The sequence below is a fragment of the Calypte anna genome, chromosome 4A (genome assembly GCF_003957555.1).
Source record: "Calypte anna isolate BGI_N300 chromosome 4A, bCalAnn1_v1.p, whole genome shotgun sequence".
Lineage (NCBI taxonomy): Eukaryota > Metazoa > Chordata > Aves > Apodiformes > Trochilidae > Calypte > Calypte anna.
The window spans coordinates 22,936,302-22,957,019 of record NC_044248.1 but is presented as its reverse complement, the minus strand read 5'-3'; the positions used below and the strand labels follow the sequence as shown (position 1 = coordinate 22,957,019).

The window sequence follows — 20,718 nt, the reverse complement described above, 5'->3', positions numbered from 1 at the left end:
AGAGATTTGCTAATTTCATCTGCAGAATGGTATCCATCTTCAGGTTAAGTAACTTGAACTAACTTCATACTTACCATGGGTTTTTGCCTGTGTGCTCTTCCCAGCTCCTACAGAAATGAAAGAAAGGGGAGAGACACAGTTTGGACATGAGCACACAACCTCTTCTGCTTTAAGTTTACCACAAACATTACCAAGCACAATACTATTCTCTTATCTAGACTGTTAAGGCATTAAAACTCATAAAAGGGTAACAAAGTGTTTAAGGATGTTTTAAAGATATATAGAATAACTAAAAATACAAAAGTGGTAACTAATCTAGAATTCATATTTTTTTTTCTCCAGCTAGTAAACCAGAAGTCACTCACTAAAGAAGCTCAAGGTTAAGCAGTGTTATGGCAAGTGTCAGAAGGCAATCAATCCTATACCTCATGCAGAATGTACATGCCAATGACAGCTGTTGAACAGATGAAGCAAGATTTATCTCAGTAAGCATCTTGCACCAAAACCACATCTTTCCTTGTGAGAGGAAAGACTGAGTTTCACCATGATCATTGGTGGTTTGTACTCCTTTTATACTGAAGATCATAAAAATTATCTCCTACAGAAACAACTCTCCTTCCCTCTCCCTGTTTATAATTATTCAGGCCTGACCATTAATGATGGCATAGTTCTTTAGGCAGCAGGAAGATCCTTTTATTGATTATGAGGAAAGACTTGAAAAGTGATGTTCAATATCTATAAGCTTTAGAGTTTCAGATCAGGACTTACTACTGTCATGCGTAGTCAAGATTAGAAACAATACTAGCTTAACGACTTAAACAAATTAAAATTAATCTTTTGTTAAGTAAAGCTTTGTAGGGCAAAGTATATGTCTTTGAGGGTAGAAACATCAACTTGACTACTGCTTTTACATTTCAAGTAGATAACAATAGCACTATGCATTAATTTACTAGCTCTGGACTTCCTTTAGTATGATATAATTCCTGGATTACCCAAAAGAGGTTAAGAGGTTTAAGAAAAAAAAAAAAAAAAAAAAAAAAAAAAAAAAAAAAAAGGAGCATCTGGAAACAGTTAACATTCCCATACTTGTAAGTCTGCCCTTTAGAAACGGTGCTATTATGCCAGACTTTGCCACTATGACAACACAGCTGTCTGCTCAAAACAACAGCATCTCCATTCCAAGTACCATCAGAAGCTCAGTACTTCCCTACAGCCTGCTTTGAGTAAGATCTGATATTTGCTGAATATACAGCTAAGATCTCCACATACTTCTTTTGATCCCCTAGAACAGAACAACCTGTTCTACTCCAACACCTCTGCCTGTTGAAGAGCCATTTATTCACAGCTACTCACATCTAAGTAAACACAGTATACATACAAATATTAGGCATCAGAAACCAAGCTTGTGGCATTTGGGAGATGCAGAGGGAAACTAGTCACTAGTTTCAAAGCTAGAAATAATCATTCTGTTCTTATCTAAGCTGCTGCATATTTCATAGTTATCTTTTGGGAGACAATAAAAGCCTTTACCTCTTAAATAAAAAATTAAAAAAAAAAAAGGTGACAAAAACTTATTTCTGCTCACTGAAAAGCTATTAGAAATATATAAGTTTGCCTATCTTCTGAAATTTAGACAAGAGACTCTTGGTGCACTTATTACTGCATAATGCAAAAATCAAGTGTTGCTTTAAGCAAAAGCTACAAAGTGCTACTGGAAGTCTTAAGTGCTACTTAAGCATATAAACTTCTAACCTGATGATAATTCGTGCCTGATTTTGCTTTTCTGTTGCCAGTAGATACAACAGAAAGCATCTTCCTCTGCCAAAATCAACTCAAGGAAAGAATCTGATTTTAGTGTACCAACTTTAAGTTGGGCCAATCTTTTTTTGAAGTTTAACCCAACCCTTTCACCAGTGAGCTACAGACAGCACCATATAAGTCATTTACTCTTCATAGTGGTTTTAGCCTCATTTCAACTTTCAGTCTTGCTGCAGCTAGTTAGCTACAGTACATATTTGAAAGGACACATTGCCATTTTTTAATCTTTACCAGAGGGTGGCCTGTTAACATAGCAATTAAGACTGCTATGAGAACAAGGTCAGTGAAATTAAGTATTTCACACCAGTTACTACACCTGCACAAGACAAGCACACTTAATTGGAGACACAAGTCCTAGTGAGCCAAGCCTTCACTAGAATTCCAGCTGAAACCAGGCTAAACCTGCTTTCATAATTTCACAGTAAAGATGTAATGCATGCAACCTGATCCCAGGACAGAGGAAAATGAGTGAAAATGTGAAATAAACTTGCAAAAGAGATCTATGCAGACAAAATAAATACAAGAAAAAATAAGCCCTGAACATGAGGTGACAAAGCAAAACTGCTTCTCCTTCTAAAACCTTGAAGTCTCATTCCTCTGCATAACCATAAACTTACCCTGGAAGTAAGGGTAAGATTCAGTGTAAAAGGAAGATGATGTTTTTCAGAAGGCCAAAATCCACACAGGCAAGTAACTACTTCTGGATGATTAGTCACAGTATTACAATGTAATTACAGTAATTACAATGCTACTGCTTCACATGGGCAACCCTTAACACTAATTTCTGATGTTTAGCCTGGACTATGTTCACAAGCTTTCATTACACCATATTGACACATGCACTTTTACATTTTGAGCACTGTGAAATACTACTAGCAATGTTTTGTTTGTGGTTTCTTTGGTTGCTTGTTGTTGCTGGGTTTTTTTTAAATATGTTTTTGTGTGACCCTTTTGTGTGATCCAAGAGAAAGTTGAGTATTTTGAAACTAATCCACCACATTTTGTTCACAGTCCTAAAATCTGTTCAACAGACTATCTTTTTCCTCCACAAGTAAACAGGATCAAAACAGTCAAGTAGGTTAAATCTGCTTACCTCTATTTCTTTCATGCTGAAGATTTCCACCCCACACTTTTTGCCACGTTCCACAAGATCTGTGCCAAAAGGCTCCATGATAACAATGGTATTGAGTATTGGAGTGTCCCCCTTTTCCACACCACTTAGGAGAAGCTTGGCCTTATCAGGTTTGTCACAGAAAACCAACGACAAGTCAGCTATGAGAAAGAACATCATCTGTATGAGAAGATGAGTTTAGACTAGATCTATACTACTCCAGAACATGGTAACAGAAAACTCTTCTGAAGAAGGCTACAGTTTTGCCCTCTGGCATCATACATTCAGTTGCTGAACTGCAAGGACCCTACCTTTGTTCACAATGTATGCAATTGCTTCAGTTCCCAGTGTATCATAGAGTGGCACCACCACCATGGAGTATGCATAGCATCCTTGTTCAATGATAACCCACTGCAGAAGAAGAAGAGATGAAAGTCACTGTGTTTGCTTGTCATAACAGACCTCCAAACCAGACTCATATTTGGAGTTTAACAGAACAGAGCTCATTTGGACATCTTTCCAAAAAAAAAAAGCAAGTGGCAATTTGTGGCCTACAAAGTTTTTACCTGTGGATAAGATTTTTTAAAAACTACAGGAAAGAAAATAATGAGGAGCTATGGGGAAGAATCCAATCCAACAAAATTCAACTCTGCCCTTAAAAGTAATTTTAACTATTTCTGAAAATAGTTAATGTTAACTGTCTTGACAGTTTACTTATTAACAGAAAGAGACTTTGAGTTCAATACTTTTTTTGTGTGTTTGAGGTTATCAAGGTAGCCAAAGCCTTCAATATTCTATATTAGACTCTGATTTAATACAAGAGGAAGATTTTTCACTATGAGGACAGTCAGACACTGGAATGGTCTCCCAGGAGAAGTGGTGTATTCCCCCACTTGGGAAAGCTTTAATTCTCAGCTCAACAGGGTGCCGAGACATCTCACATAAACAATAATAGTAGAAGGGTTGAACCAGATGATACTTGAGGTCCCTTCCAACCTGACATTCTATGATTCTATATTGGTATATGAATCAGAGAAAGACTTACTCATATCTTGACATATATTAAAAAAAAAATACACACACACACACACAGTATTCCTACCTCTACATTACCTGCACCTCATTTGATGGCAAGGCATACAACATATGCAGGCAAACTAGAAGTACTTTAGATAGCCAGCCACACAAAGTTTTCCAACATTTCTCAAGACTAAGCATTCATCTTTAAGGGAATCTAATCTGAAGACTTCTTTTAAAGAAGCTATTACATTCCTGTGGCAACAAGTATAAGGCCAGCTAACAGATAACTGGACTTTCAGGCAGACATGAACACACTTAAACAAGGCCTGTAAGGGTCCAGTGAATTGTACAGATGGATGCTGTCAAGGAAGAACATGTGCAGGGGGGCAGCTGTATTGCTGTTCAGCAGCTTGAAGTTTAGTAGATATTTTAATAGGATATTTTGGTAGATATTTTAAAAGCCTACTACAGTAGACTTCAGAAGCTTCACACTGTCATAAAACCTTCCTATAGCAGCCTTCAATGGCTCTTGCACACCACCATTCTCTGTACAGCAGGCAGCACCTATTTTCTAGACTACCAAGATGTTTTTCTGCCATTTTAGCTTCTGAAATTAAGAGCAGTTAAATAGAAATATCAAACCTGGACACTTCACTTCTCTCTCAAAGCCCCAGCCAGCAACTAGTACTGAATACAGACAGCAGTCTGAAAGTTTTCTGGTCTTGACATGGCTCTGATCTTTCACTAAAGGACACCGTATACATCACTATCCTGTTTTCTCAATGTGAAATATAACTTCCTTGTTTGCAGAAATGATCATCTGTTTTCCAGTAAAAGAAAGAGAAAGTTGTTTTTGTTGGTTTTTTTTTGAGAACATCTAAACAAGTAACATGCTAGGATTTTCCCCATAAGGGTTTTTTCCCCAGCAGTTGTTCCCTGAACTGACAAGTATGAATCATTTTACACAAAAAACCTTCACATAATCTCCTGTCCAGATTAGCAATTAGGATGGGGATGTCACAACACCCATACAGTAGTTTTCAGCAGGGAAAACCCCAGATTTAAAATTGCTGGTTTAAACAAATCTTTCCAGCTCATTCCTGACCCAACTCAAAGCCTGCTAGAGCACTGCAACTGAAGCACATTTTGTTCCTGTGATCCAAGAGCAGACCAGCTACTGTGTTCTCCTTCAGAAAAAAATGCACTGACCCAGCAATGAAAGACTGCACCCAGAGGTCTGTAGAGAAACAGTCCAAACTGGCCCAGCACTAACATCTGGCTCTCTTTTTTACTTCCAGTTCATAGCATTATAAGCAGAGGAGACTGAACTGAACAGTCTGTAACACTGTCATTTAATAGCTTCCTAGTTGGAGACATCCCAGCCTTTTTTATTACAGAAAAAAAACTGTAGCTGTGAGACCTAGAATTACAGCAGGAAAATTCAAACAGCAAATCACTGCAAATTCAAGAGTCTGGAAAAAATGATAGTTTTTTTTCTCTTCATCTGTACTAGAATTAGAGATTGGTTTTGTGGGTGTGGTGTGGGTTGGAAAGGAGGAAGGGTGTCAAGGTCACTTGTCGCAGTTTGCATTTTAATGACAGCAGGGAAGCCTCAGTGACAAACTGAAATCAGAAGAGATGCAACACCAAGCTGTTGTCCAGCACAACCAAGACACCAATACAATTTCTAAGCCTGCCAGCACTGTAGGTGGCTCTAGATAATGACATCCAGCTGGGAATATTTAATCAAGAGGGTCAGCATATTTCTGACAACATTTAAGAAACAATCCTCTATCTTAATACAGTTTTGGACTGAGCTGTCCTAATGCAGCTCAAGCTACTAAGCACATTAGTGTAGGTTAGAAAATCTATTTATTAGGATTGAATTAAATAAACAAGTCCAGAGAATAAATATTTACAGAACTTTTCATAATATTTTTAGAAACAGCAGTCTAGAATAACAACTGGGTTAAAATGGACAGGCACTTGTTAAAAAAAAATAAACCTAAGTATCCCTATAGTTGTTTCAGGATTGTAACATCATTTTCCTTTTTCATGTGATCTTCCTTAATTCTGTCACTTTCTTTAATCCCCCTGCCCCCTTATTAAAATTTAATTGATTTTCAATTTTTGCCTTCATCATCAGTTCTCCCTCCCAGAATCTTGGTGCCCAGGGCCTCTGGTCAAAGTAGAACTATCACCTTTAGCCAGCTTCTATTTGTCCAAATATTTAAGCACTATGTGTTTCTTTGGGTTTCAAAAAAGCTTAAGCACCTCCTACGAATTCCAAACACTTTAAATCACCTTATACCCCAATGACAATTTTTAAGACAAAGCAAATAGTGATTACAATTACTAAGTACAGCATGAGGTTCCCATTAAACAGCCCTCCTCTATAAAACGGAAAGAGAAAAGTACAAGTTCTTATGCATTCCCTGATTCTCTACCTGCTCTCCAGTCTTCTGTGTTCAGCTCTGGAATAAAAAAAACCCAAAACAATAGAAGGCACTAACATTTGTGTCAATTATTGGTTTTGGTTTGTGGGTCTACCATATCAACCCTTAGCCTTTTCTGAACATAGAACAAAATAGACTCTGAGTAGGGAAGCTCAGTATACTGCTTATCAGCAACAGATACCAGAGGGACACTTTTATAACAGCTAGACCACCAATACACACAGTAAATTAAATTACCTCAGGTCTGTTTTGTGAAAAGATTCCTATATATTGAGCATGAGATGGTTTGAAGCCTCGGTGAAGTAATGCAGAGCCTATGTACTCAGCTCTGTCTGAAACCTGAAGGGGCACAAAAAAAGAGAAGACAAAAGATTGACAGCGAGCTCAACACTTTACCCTCAAGATTATTTTACTTGAAGTATTTCAGAAAGAAGGCAAATAACTAGCATGAAGTAGACAGAAGCTTTCTAGGCTATTTTAGATGTCTGTGACTGATAAGGTAATATAGCAGTGCCATTACACTGCACTGATTGCAGATACTGCACTTGCAGTCAATATGCAGCAGAAACAACAGTCTGGCTGGACTTGAAAGTTGTAAGTACAAGTTTAAATGTTAAACTCACATACACAGAAAAGGATGTTTTGTTGTACCTGCATAAACCCCAAAAGTAACCCTGGAAGGAGTCACCATAATTCTGCTCAATCACAAGCACTATGTATGCTATCCTTTTGCTTCATTCAGTACCTATAGGAATAGCATTACTCCCTTCAAAAAGCAGAAGAAAAAGGAGGCAAAACCCAGCTAATTCTATAAACAAAGCCTAGTAAGGCAATTTTCTAAATTCTTTCCATATAGCACATGACCTGAATCCACATTAGTCACATGACTCAAACATAAAGGCTTTTAATAAAGAGAAGTTGCACCTAAGTGACACTCAAAATTACCTTGGAAAAAGTGAGGTCTGCTACATAAAAAAAGGTGCTTAATGACTTCAACATAATGCAATACACAAAACTGAAATTTATCCAGATTTGAAGACAATAACTGACTAAATCAGGAATGAGCTATAACTGTAGAGGTATTAAAGATCTGCATAAAGATATTTTTAGCAATCATGAGGGAGCATGCCACTAGTGCAAAGGCTATCTGCTAACACCCTGTACCACCATCTTCCAGCAATATGGAGACAAATTACAAACATGGAGACAAAAATACTACTTCAAAGCTGCAGGCCTTCAGAAGCCATGTTCAAGTTCTAAAAAAATCCAGCAATGAGATGCTAAAATGTGACAAAATAGCAAAAAAAAAAAAAAAAAAAAAAAAAGAAAAAATCTGAAATAAAACTGTTAATAAACAAAGTTAAGTGCAGGAGATACTCTTCTCCTCCTTGAATATATTTGAGGGTGTTTCTTTAAGACACTCTATTTCAGACAGAGAGCCTTTCTGTAATTTTCTGCTACTACTTTAAAACATCTATAAATAACAAAGATTTGTTATATTACATTACTGGATACTGTATCAATGGTATCAGCAAACAAAAGCAGGTCTAGCACTAAGTTAGGAGAGACTACTTACCTCTTTATAGGAGATCCACTCATATGGCTGGTTTGGTTTTCTAAAACCAAGACATGGGCCATTATCTAAAAACAATAAGCAAAAGTTACTCAAAATTTAACCTCCTGATTCCTCCATCCTGACACACAATCACAATCAGTGTTAAACCTCTAGATTCTTTGCAGAGACCATCAGAAGACAAACCTTTTTTTCAGAGAGGGGTCAGAGAGGGAAGCTGGGGAATGACAGAGACCACAAGGTTGGCTTAGGCCAAGGAATACAGCATTAAGCTTATTCACACAGATCTGCTTCATAAGAACTCACAGTTTAATCTGCCTTCAAAGCAGCTCTCATTCAATACATTAATCATATTGCTAGGTAGTCTTTCCCTATCCCCAGCTGCATTTCAAGAGCCCAGACCTTTAGCTCTTGACATACTGTTGAAAAAAATATCTTTAATTTTAGTCTTACTTGATACTTGCACACCCCTTTGGAAGATATCATAAGTTGTTCTCACGTCATCATAGTAGTAAATCAATGGTTCATTGCTGTTCAGAAGAGAGGACCTTCGAGCATGCTCACCACCCTAAGAAAACAAATTAGAAAGGTTAAGCACACTTGTTGACTATAAATGAACTAGAGTTTCTTGAAGGAATAAAAACAGTGCATCCAAAAGTTCTGAGCCTTGGTAATTTCTCCATGAGAAGACTTCAGTTCTTTTTACCATCAGGAAGAGATCTGCAAGGTTTCCCAGGATGAGGAGTCAGACTGCTCTCCGCATTAATAAAAATCTGTCAGGCAAAGTCTTATTCTTCAGCTACCTCTGCTAGCACAGAACAAATGACAACCACAAAATGTCCTTTGACACTCCTTGCTAGGCACAGTGGTTTTCCTACGAAAAAGCTCTTTAGATACAATATTAATGCTGAGATCCTAATCTACTTTTCTAATTAAGTTCACAAAACAACCACACTTCAAACTGTGGTTTCAAAACCTTAATGATTTTTGGGTTGACAATAACACCCTAAAAAAAGTGTTATTTTATGTATAATACTCTGTAACACAAAAATTGAGTCCTTTAATACAATTTCAAGTTGGATTCATCTAAGAAAAAAGGTTCCCTCCTGATCTAGCTAGAGGCAGTCAAGGCATTATTACCTTGAGGATTAAAATCACTGCTTTTCAACAGATGAGCATTTATTTACACAGGCCATAGCTGGAAGCCAATACAAGAATTTAATAGTTCACAGTCCTAGCGTGGCCTTCTTTAGAGTGACTGATTATTTAATCTAATTGTATATCAGTCATGTTTCACAATCTGCAGTTATGCAAGTATTATTGGGCCACATTTATTAGTCCTGCTATGATGACAGACACCTACAGGCACTCCTAGCAGCAAAAGCCTCTCTCTTTAAACAGAGGGTCTTGAGTAAACATTGCATAATTTTCCATCTCCATCAGTGGTTGTAGTCAACTCCTGGCACTTTTACAAAGTCAGATCCCAGACTAACTAAATCTGTGCCTCTAATGTGCTATCATCCACACTGCCAAAAACTTAAGGGCAATCATAGGCTTTTCCAGGCCATTGGCTTATTTTCAAAGTTCCTCCAGAAGACCAGAAAGTCTCTTCATATATAAGCTAGATCAACACTCATTTATCTGCAGAAGCTGTCATATCACCAATATTCACAGACAGGAGCTAGCACATTAAAGGCACATCAGGGGAAAAAAAAAATAACACTAAAACAAGTCTAACTTGTTTTAGTAAAGCACTGTGTGTAATGCAGTGCATGCCACTCCTTTGAGAGTAAGCAGAAACCTACACTGTGAGCATGACCCAGAACAAGTTAATGACTGGCTTATGTCTAATAACTTCTATCATCAGAAATTCCAAAGAATACTTGCACTCAGACCACATCTAGTCTATAGGAAATGGACAGATCACTAGTACAGGTCTCTGCCTGGAAAGAAAAGCAAGACTGCCTGCTTTATTGTGCTGGTTTCACAGGTACTGGGTAATCAAGGTCAGCTTCCAGATTTTTTCCAGTTCTACCACATCAGGAGCTAACTTGAGGAAGATCACACAGTAGTTTGTAACCACAGTCACAGGTAATGTCAACAAGTGCAATGCATCTGTACTATGTTTGATGTGCTACAATTCCTGAATCAGATGAAGTATCCTAAGACATTCCTTGGTAACAGTCAGGAGGATGTATTGTATGTATGAGCTACTACTGTTTTCTTGCCAGGCTCTATTACTCAGCACCACAAAAGCAGTTTTTGCAGGGCCTGAGGCACCAACCAAAATTAAGGATAAGACTCACAGATACAGCAGACTGCTTGCATACAAGACTGACTGCACTGTTCAGAAAACAAAACAAATTCTATAGCAGACTACTATTGAGAAGATCCCATCAGTTCTTATGATTTTTCAGTATAGCAAAACACAGCCTACTTATGGTTATGCTCACTTCATTATTCTTCCCCAAGTAAAATGAAATTAACTGATTTTTCAACATAAGAAGAGTTTTGTTAAAAAACACCTGTCTGTTTGTGTGAGGGCCATCAAGAGCTCAATGTTATCCTTCAGAGATGCAATGAAATACACCTAGATATGGTGAAGAACACTTAGACCTTTCCTTATGCTCACAGTTCAAGGTCATTTACTAGGCAATCATAGACTTAAAGAATTATTCAGCTAAGATCATGCAGTTCAACCTTTAACCTAACTCTACTAACCTAGCTCTACTAGCCACTGCTAAACCATGTCCTTCAGCACTGTATCTGTACAATTTTTAAACACATTCAGACAACACAATTCAACCATTTCCCTAGGCAGCCCATTCCAGTGCTTAATAAACCTTTTTGTAACAAAGTTTCTCTTCACATCCAACCCCAACCTCCCCTATTGCAATTCGAAGACATTTCCCCTCATCCTATCCCTCCTTACTATTGAGAACAGACAGACTCTCCCCCTCACTACAACCTCCTTTCAGGTAGTTGTAGGGACTGATGTATTTCCTCAGCTTCCTGCTCCTGTTCAGGCTAAACAGCCCCACTTAGCTGCTTCCCATAAGGTTTGTTTTCCAGACCCTCCACCTGCTTTGTTGCCCTTTTTTAAACACATCCCAGTACCTCAATGTCTTTCCTTTACTGAAGTGCCCCAAATTGAACAATATTATGGTAGTGGTCTAAACTTTGCTTGAAAATAGTAGTTCTTGCTACCTTGAAGAGCCTATCCAAAGGCTCTTTCTCCAGAAAAGAAAATTGTGCAATATGAGGAAAAGTTCTGTTTTCAGCAAACTTTTTAAAAAATAACTGGTCATTATAACCACCAAAGATCTGAATCTCAGAACTGGATTGCTTGGCTGATTTCCCATAAGTAATTTGAATGGGGTCTAACAGTCCAGTACGAAGTTAAGAGTTGTCAGTTGTACCAAAGAGTTTTAAAGAGCAAAGCAATAAAGTCTTACTAATGCAAGAACAGGCTCTGGTTACTCATGTAAGGCAGCCTTTGCAGCAGCTCAGAGAGCTGCAGGAAATTGACCCATTACACAGCAAGTGCTGGGACATTAAGTAACACCTTGGCATTGGTTCAGAATAGGAGCAGCTGAAGGAAACATTTATTCTACAACAGAAGCATATATTATTCTATCAATGCCTCTTTGGGTCACATAAGAAGATAGCTGCTTTTGTTCAAGGCATGGGTTTGCTTCTGGTTGACACAGGCTGCTTAGGATTAGCAGTAATATCAAAACAAACTGTTGTCTCCACCATGCCTCAGAGACAAGAGAACCAATTTGGATTTTCCTAGGAGGAAAAACACACCAGCAAATGGTGCTTAGGTCCCCAACATGCATATTCTGAGCAGCAAGTAGTATAAACTACAGTTTTCAAACCAGCAATATAGTTTTAAGCATATTAATTCCTAAGTAAGCACACAACAGCTAAAATTGATCACTTAATAGGGAGACAAGCACATGTCAAATTAAGTGGTTCATGAAAGACAAGGCAAGCTAGAGTCCTCGTAATGGATCAAGAGAATGCAAGGAAGTTCAAAAGTTTTCATGAGCTGAATACCTCTCTTCATATTTGAATGTCTTTTCTTAAGAGAAGAAAAGAGCCAGTCACAAATCCAAACTCTTACTACTAGAAAATGCTGACATCCTGTTTCTTTATACGCTAGCTTTCTACATGCTTTAGCAGACTTGAAGCCAAACAGAAGTATTTGGGGGTTTAAGGTAAGATTTAGTATGTTTAACAGCCATACACCTGCACTCACATCAGTAGCCAAAGTTTTTTCAGCCATCAGTCACCAATGGAAAGATGGATCTACAAGCAGGTACAACCAGATGTGCCTAACAATTACAGACATCAAGGGTGCACATGCTTTGCAAAACACAGGACTGTTTCTACCATTACCCTAGCACTGAAGTTCTTAATATAGTGCCTGACTGAGAACAGCATGTGTCTCAGCAAAGCAGTCTCACACTAGTCAGACTTTATTTAGAATTACTCTTCATTAATCTTGTCTCCCCTCCTACAGACAAGGAACTCAAGTGGATCCTAAAAGATTTGCACCTATACCTCTCAGAAATTCCTCTGAAGAGAGATCATGTTGAAAGCTTTGAAGATGAGAGTTTCTTTCAGTGAAATGTAGCTGTAATATGCAAATTTAAAAGACTGTAATCCACATCTTTCAGTTGTAGCACCCACTCTAGAAGAGCTGATACTTTCAGTAACTCTTTGTACCAATATTCAGCTAAACATGCAATCTTTATGTTCACTCAGTAATAGTTAAAATGGGTCACTGGGTGCTGGCCTACCAAATCAAAGCTTTCCAGATATGGGAAGTGATCCGGAACAGCAGAAAATAGGATCTTTCCCCTCCCATATAAAGTTATAAAGATTTATTATCAGAACATGTAGAAACCCTGCTCCAGTCACTGACTTCATTTAACTTTGTCAGAGGCCAAGAAGCTAAGTCACAAGTATGAATTAAGCATTAATAAGCTTATTTTCAGTTCAAAATTATTACCATTAGTGAAAAAGTAGATTAGATATTAAAACAAAGGAGAAGCAGAATTGCTTTCTGCCATGTCTTTTTTGGAGCACATTGCTTACTCCTTAGATCTTTTAATACTGCATTGCTTAGCCAGGAAAAAAACGTTGATATAAATTTGAGAGCACTGTTTGATATTTTTTCTTTTGTGACAGTGACAAGCCATTGTAATGCATGTATGAGAGAATGGAGGAAGTGAAGTGAAATTCTAAGGAAAATGTAGCAAGAAATGTAACCCCAAGCACTGTATTACACTCGTTACTGTTATAAATTAACAATTCTAACAGATACTTAAAACATCCTTCAAAAAATACATTCTCATTTGATTAGTTTGGTACAGTCTGCAGCATTACATTAAGGGCTGTATCTGAACCATCAATAAATAAAACAAATTATTTTGGTCACTTCAACATGTTTGCTAAGTTTGAGTTCTTTTATCACTAAAACACATTAAAATACAGCTCTTTTTCATTCACGTTTTACTACTGTTCAGTCTCCCTATTAAAATGTATTTTCTGAGAACAAAAAATAATGCTGTTATCCCTATCTTTCTCAAATCAGAGAGCTGATGTTAATTAGTACACTATCAATGATGCATTAAGTAGTTCAGTGAAGTCTCATGCTACCAAGCAATGATTTCAATCACAGAAGCCAGCAGTGCTGAGCCATTTAGCTTAAAAAGGCAAAGGCAGTGAACTGAGACTGATCTCAACAGTCTCAAGCAAATAAGCATTTGTTTTATGACCTGTTAAGAGCCACTGTTTTGCCATCTTCCAATGCAAAGCCCGGCCAGATCTGCTGAAGCCCACACTGGCTGGTGAGGCCATCCACAGCTGGAAAACCTTCACTGCTAGTTTATTCCAGCCACCAAATAGCTCTACAAGACTATTCCAGCCACTATCATTTTGCATTTCAATTTCACAAAACATTGCCTGATTTGAGGCTATGACAGGATCTTTTTTTGCTAAAGTTTATGAAAGTTTACCTACTGTAAATTTCAAACTCCTCTGCCACATTCAGTGTGTAGTTGTGTCTACCCTAAAGCACAACAAGCCACTTCAATTGCACTTGATACAGCACACTCTAACCCTATCCTCTGACTCCAAAAAGCATGAAACAAAAGCTAAGATAGCATATAGATGCTTTAAATTCAACTTACTTTATGGCTGGGATCTCTTGGCAGGACTAATATATCTTTTTACAGATCATTTCGGGACAGTTAGTACTCTCTTCATGCTTGTAACCCAATATAAAGTCTCATCTGTCTGCTATTATAAAATAAATATTGTAACAGAAAAGTATTAGCCTAATTATTATATACCAGCATACATACTCTGATCTCAAGATCAAATCTAACAGGTCATCACCTAAGCACATGTTCAGGAATCAAAAACTACAGTGTCAATTCTAACATTCAAAAGTTTCCTTCTACCAGTCAGATCAGAAGCTCAGTTTTATCAGCAGAGTTCTTTTCTCCCATTCTAATTACCACCACAATTACCTCAACCCTCAAATTGGTTTTCAAATTCAGAAAGACGAAAACCTCAGTTCCAGACATATATCAGAGGAAAAAAAAAAAGCAAACATGCCCCGAAATGTATTCCCCACAGACCACAAGTTCAGAATAACTTATGTAAATCAGTGTTTGGTTTCTGCCTTTAAGCTTCAAAAGTGAGTGATTGACAGCATCCATCAAGTAGCACTTACCTCTACTTCCACAGACTGCATTGCTAAATCACATGGTGGTTTTAGTGCCCTCGGCCTTGTTGCATACCAGTAGGTTGTGAGAGCTGCAAAAGCCCCGAAGCCCATCAGCGTGTTTGTGGGCAGGGTGCGCACATACTGCCTGACGTCCCCAAATTCTGGCATTCGTAGGTGTCTGAACAACTCATGTGCTTGCATTGCAGTTCAGTGGGGTTGTCCTGATGCTGGAATCTGTTAATATGAAATAAAGTTAGACACAAAGATTTGAAATCGCCTTTTGATTCACTGCTGTTGTAGGAGAGCAATGTGTGCTCTGTCCTCTAGCTTCCCACTTTCGGAATAATTTGATCTGCCACTAGACAGGCAATACCTTTAGACTCCTGTGCTGCAACTAAGCAAGCAATTACTGGTTCATACTCTAGAAAAACAGGTGCAGGTGGCATGAGGCAATTTCTGTAGGGCTTTAATATTGCTTTTAAAAACCACTTCATTTTAACAAATCTGACTTTTTATTTTTTCATTACAACAATGAAAAATTGCTACTTGTGTAGAATAGCTGCACTGTAAGACTGTTTAAATGGTAAGTATCGAACAGAAGTCAAGGAGCACGAGGGGAGGGGTATAAGATGTTAACTTGCCTCCATTAACCTAAGAGAGAGCATCCTAATCCTATAGTTCAATAGCAGGAGCGGGATTTTTCATCTCCTAAATCCATTAAATAAAATCACACTTTTCTACCGTCCCTTCGGCTGTGCACAGAAAGCTCTCTCACTACAGGAGGCTGCCTTCACAGCTGATATCCTCCCATAGCTTCTCCACACTCACAAGCTTCCCACTTCCCCCAGCAGCGTGCCAGCACGGTGCTGCCTGTCATGTGGCAAACTAAACAGCATCTCAGGAGGCCCAAGTCAGGAGCACACAGCAGCCTGAGCAGGCACAGGAAGCACATTTGATTTGTCACGTTCACACAGAGGGACGAGCTGAACGAGGCTGCTCCCTGCCAGCCCTCGCTGACACGGATATTCCACAGCAAGACCCAGTTGTGGAAAAAATAAAAAGGGGGGGCTGGGGGATTGCAGTCAGCTCAGCTGGTGCTCTCCTCTACAGCCAAGGTCCCCGGGGACGTTTGTCACATGTCAAACCCACCAGCTCCTGCCCACTAGGTGAGAGGTAAGCAGCAGGCAGCTGGCCTGCCCGGGGCCAATGGACACCCGCACCCCGCACCCGCACCGCCGCCCGAAGCGCCCCTGACCGCCCCCCGCCCCGCCGGCAGCGGCCCCAGGGCGGGCTGACACCGCCCCTCAGGTGCGGGGCAGAGCAGCCCTTTCCTGCCTTCAGATCGACTCGCCTGAAGAGCAGAGACCTGCTTATTCAGGCAGTTTCGGTGCAGCCATTTCCTATGGGTAATAAAATTAAACAAAGGACTTGAGGAGTGTCAAAACGCGTGTTTAAATGGCCAGAACATACTGTGTAACAACGCAGCGATGCAGCATGGCACTGGAGGAGACGCCAAAATCCATACAGGCAGAACTATATGCTCCTTAGTTTTTAAAACCAACCATACCAGGCTAAGATTTCATATTTCTATTCAAAAACCTCTAGTTTACAGTCTGTCCTTGAAATCTTTACTGCTGCAATCAGTTATTGAGCCAGGCAACAGAACAGTTGTCTAGCTGACAAAAAGTTGAACTAACTAGTATTTGGACAAGGATTTGCTATAGACAGCAAAAAAGCCATAAAAATAGTTCAGAGGGCCCACGGTGTCACAGTGTTAGCAGAAGGGCAGGCTGAGGTAAGGTCACAGATAGGGGCAGCATCAGGATGGGATCAAGTTCCATCGCTGGAAGGGTCCCGGGCCCACGGAGCACTCCCCAGCCTGCAGGCACTGCCCTTCCTCCCAACCATTTTCTGTGCTTTTATGGCATAGCCTCGGGCTACAGGGCTGCATCACCCAGACATACAGTGCAGGGCTACCACAGAAATGTCTTTTGGTTATTTGCACTGTGATACACAGCAGACTAAGCTCAGAATCCACAACACATTAAGATGTAGTAATGGAAGGTAGAGGAGAACTGATTATTCTGAAAAGGAACCTCTTCGTCTTCCCTTGGCATAATAAAATCACTCAATTACTGACTTATAGTTAAAATTACCATGCTGTTGCTTTTTATTTATCAAATTATGCTCATTAGTGTTGCAGGCCTGAAAACTACCTCTTAAGTTTTACTATCAGAGATGAACAGTAAAAATAAAAGTTACTCCAAAGAGGAAATCCAGGGTTACAAGTTAATTTGGTGTATATCAGACACAGTGTTATGAAACTAGAAAAAGGGGGCTACAATGTATCTGTGGGCTAAGAGCAGCAAGCCTCTCTCTCTTGGCTCCTCAAGCCACACAATAAGCACCTTTGACTTTTAAAACAACAGATACTTGCTTTCCCCTCTGCATTAGTCATGTTGTGTCCTGCACACATGCTATAGGATTTTGGAATGCAATGTAATGAGATAGTTACTCTTTCAAAAGGCTGCGGTGTCATTACAGCTACCAAGAACTGAAGTAAACACGATCATTTTTCATTCACATAAGTCTCATTGTAGTCAAAGAGCTGTTACAATTTCAGCCTAGGTGAAAAGAATAGATGCACGCAGCTACTTTATATTTCCTTGTCGAGTTGTTTGTAGCGTAGCCAGTAACACAAAACCTTTCTTGAGCAGTTATACTGCAAGTTATCAATTACATAATGGTACATTTTACTCCTTAGGTTTCTATTGAGTGGTGACTTTTTTTTTAAATTTTTATTAATTACACCTTCTGCCTCATCAGCACAGAAGGCTAGGACAGAGTTTTCTGCAAGACTAAGCAATTCCTAGCTTTAACACTGTCTTCTAAGTCATACTAACTCTTGTTTCCTGTATTTAAGACAAAGCAAAGATGCAACAGAAACAAATTTATGCTCTTAACATACACCTCCAGATATGCCCCATCAGGAAAGGGGGCTTCAATGCCTCCCAGCCTTCTCTGACCAGCTTTCAGTATTTACTTGGCTCATGCTCCAATCACATCAGGCATCCAGGAGCTTTACTGTGACCAAGGAGAACAGTTTAGAACTTTAGACTGAGGGACAAAGATCTTCCCAGTGGAGCTAGGATCTGGCTTTCAATCCTTTTCCTCAAGGAAGGAACCAGCTAAGTCTGTGCTTACTCAAGACAAGAAAAAAAACCCCATGCTTCCTTCAGGTCCTGTGATTGCTTTTCATCCAGACAGGATCTAGACCACCAGGAACAGACCCAGACACTCATGCCCAGTGCATGGTAGGACACAGCAAATCATTAAAAATCACAACTGGAGACCCCAAGAAGATGATCTAGGATCTTCTTTCTCTGAAAGAGAAGTATCAGTCTGTGATACTCGGGTTGCTACATGTAGTAAAAAACACTTGGAGCGGAATGGACAATGCTTGAGGTCAAAAACACCTTTTCCTCAATGCAACCAGTAAACCTTGGCTTGTTTATAAGTGTAGAACCAACACCAAACAGCTATAGAGAAGTGGTTTTAACAACATGACAAAATTACTGCAGAAATTGCTGCCTGTCCTGGCCACCTCACCCAAAATAGCAACTCCCAAAACCCAGCCCACAAAAGCATCCCTCTGAACTCATTGTATCAGTTTGGTTAAGGAGCTCTGTACAGCTCAAACAAAGCCAGCTCTCTGCACACACACACGCACGCACACCCCCCTCCCACAGCACCCAAGACTCATTCTTTACAGCAGAGCCAGTATCTCAAGGCAACGACCCAAGTTGGCAGGACTCTGCCGTTCTTTGCTGCTCCTACTCTCAGTATACAATGGGCTATTTACAGCGGGCAGCAGCGTGCCTATTGTCTGTCCATAGCCAGACACCGTTCCATGCGACGGAAGAGAACAGGAGAGCAGCCGTCAGCTTCTGTATTGCAAAGAAAACAACCCCAAGAACCAATGGCCTCTCTTCCTCCCTATCCTAATATTTAGACAAACAGCACACCAGCACTGCGGTGGTCTGCCATAAAGGCAGGTCCAACACATGGTATCAAAGGAGTGGCTATGTTATTTCTGCAGCCTCTTGCAGGCAAGAGAAAGCTGCAAGGCAAGTTGCTTGTTTCTTTTTATTACATCCCCAAGATGTTTTCACTATAATATGCTGAAACAGAGGATCAGCCACCCATATACCTTTGCATTAGCCTGACAGCTACATGGCACTTCATTTGCTTTCTTACTGCTACAGGTTACACTGCACAGCTACCACAGATCTCTTTTTTACTTACGTCTTTCTCAACTCATCCTTTAAAAAAGCAACTGCAGAATCATATTCTTTCTTTAGTATAAAAGAGGGTGCAACAAAGAGCTTTGGCTATTAACAAGATAAATCCTTTTGTCTGAATAAAATACTTAATCGTAATGTCAGAGTGCATTTACAATCAGCTTATACTTGAGTCAGTCCAACCTGTCCCAGATACACACTCCCATGACCTTCTTGTGCTGGCTGGGCACTCATCTAGTTGTGAAGTCACTCTAGGGAGGTGATCTGGCAAACATCTTCTTAGGTTAGTTCTCAGCTAGACCAACTCTTGTCTGGATGACCAGATAGCCATAAGCTCCCAGAAGGAAAGACAGCACAGCTGGCAAGAGGGATGGACATTGTAATACTGCACCTTGAGCATGCAACTCCAAACACTGCACACAAGTCCTGCCCCTGCCCTGCAGTCAAGGCAGTACCTCGACTGAGGTCTTGTGAACACCTCTGAAAGAGCCAAACTATAACCAGCAAGGAAACTGCTGCCACCCTCAAGATACAGCAAAGGAGCCCAGGTAATAGCGACCTGAAGGAGTAACCTCAGTTTAAGCATTGTATAACATGAATACAGCAGCAAGATGTCTCCTGTGGTGCAGCCTGTCATGTAGGACAGGACAGTCTCCTTAGCCACAAAGGACTTTTCTCAACAAACCAAGTACTGTTGAACTGTGTATTCCACTACTCTGCCACCGCCACCCTCCTCCTCTACCTGCACACCCCTGCTCTCCCCTTCCAAATAAAAAACTAAATATCTTGCCCGGAATCACAGATTGCCCAGCTAGGCTTCAGAGCTATAAATGCTCCTTTTAGAGCAGCAACTGGCAGATTAGATTTATTTTCCTGTAACAGTGAAGAGGGAGGAACTAAAAAAAAAAAGGTTGCTAGTGAGGAACCCAACTCAATTCACAGAGAGGAACCAGCAGGTCCTAAATATTCACAGCCCACCTCCAATGCCTCCTTTAGCCCTGCAGTCTGGCTCTGAGCAACCACAGAGCATCATGCAGTGTTCAGGTTGCCCCTGCTGGTTCAATTTCTGTTCCTGCATTTGGGAAAAGGCAGGAATGGAGGGAAGCAGCCTACAAGCTGGATTCAGCTCCACCAGTTGGGACATAGAGATTTACTTTGCAAGCAGCAACTGAAAATAAGACTTTTGCTGCAACCTTTAAGGAGTACTACATCTGATACTGATGTGACAAGGCTCTGTCTCCATCTACAAGGAAAGTCACAGTCTTGTGGCTGCAATCCTTTTGCAATCCAGTGGAACAACACCTGGATTCTTGCCTCTTAGTACTGTCCAACAAGTAATCCAAGTGCACATCAATGAGGTCACTGGAGTTTATTCAAGTTCAGAAGCTGAATCACATGACAAGAACCTGCTCAGTGCTTTTTGTGCAATTAAAGTACTCCTTCAGCAACACTTGGCAACCCTGTATACCATGGAAAACCAATACTTCCCAATAAAACCTTGAGACAGTGATCAATTTATGTTTCCTTTTGATCCGTGCTTATACACACACACACACCATGTCCCTACACAGTCTTAAAAGCTTCTCATCTTCAAAGACCACAGAAGATGCTTACAAATATCTATTTTGCAGCCTAAACTCCTATCTATTAGAACTGCATCCCTACAATTCTAATTCACAAGCACATCATGACAC

The 20,718-nt window shown here is 39.8% G+C and overlaps 1 protein-coding gene across 3 annotated transcripts in view; it reads right to left on the bottom strand.

The window, feature by feature from the left end:
- Positions 1–20,718, bottom strand: part of ACSL1 (acyl-CoA synthetase long chain family member 1) — a 38,519-nt gene that overhangs the window by 13,668 nt on the left and 4,133 nt on the right. For all 3 annotated transcript variants that reach the window (XM_030450234.1, XM_030450235.1, XM_030450232.1), the window contains exons 2-8: positions 14,730–14,957; positions 8,432–8,546; positions 7,982–8,046; positions 6,643–6,744; positions 3,241–3,340; positions 2,912–3,090; positions 75–107 (exon numbers count right to left, since the gene is read on the bottom strand). In XM_030450234.1, the coding sequence (XP_030306094.1) occupies positions 75–107; positions 2,912–3,090; positions 3,241–3,340; positions 6,643–6,744; positions 7,982–8,046; positions 8,432–8,546; positions 14,730–14,924 (789 nt within the window). In that variant the 5' untranslated portion in view covers positions 14,925–14,957. The remainder of the gene's footprint in view (positions 1–74; positions 108–2,911; positions 3,091–3,240; positions 3,341–6,642; positions 6,745–7,981; positions 8,047–8,431; positions 8,547–14,729; positions 14,958–20,718) is intronic.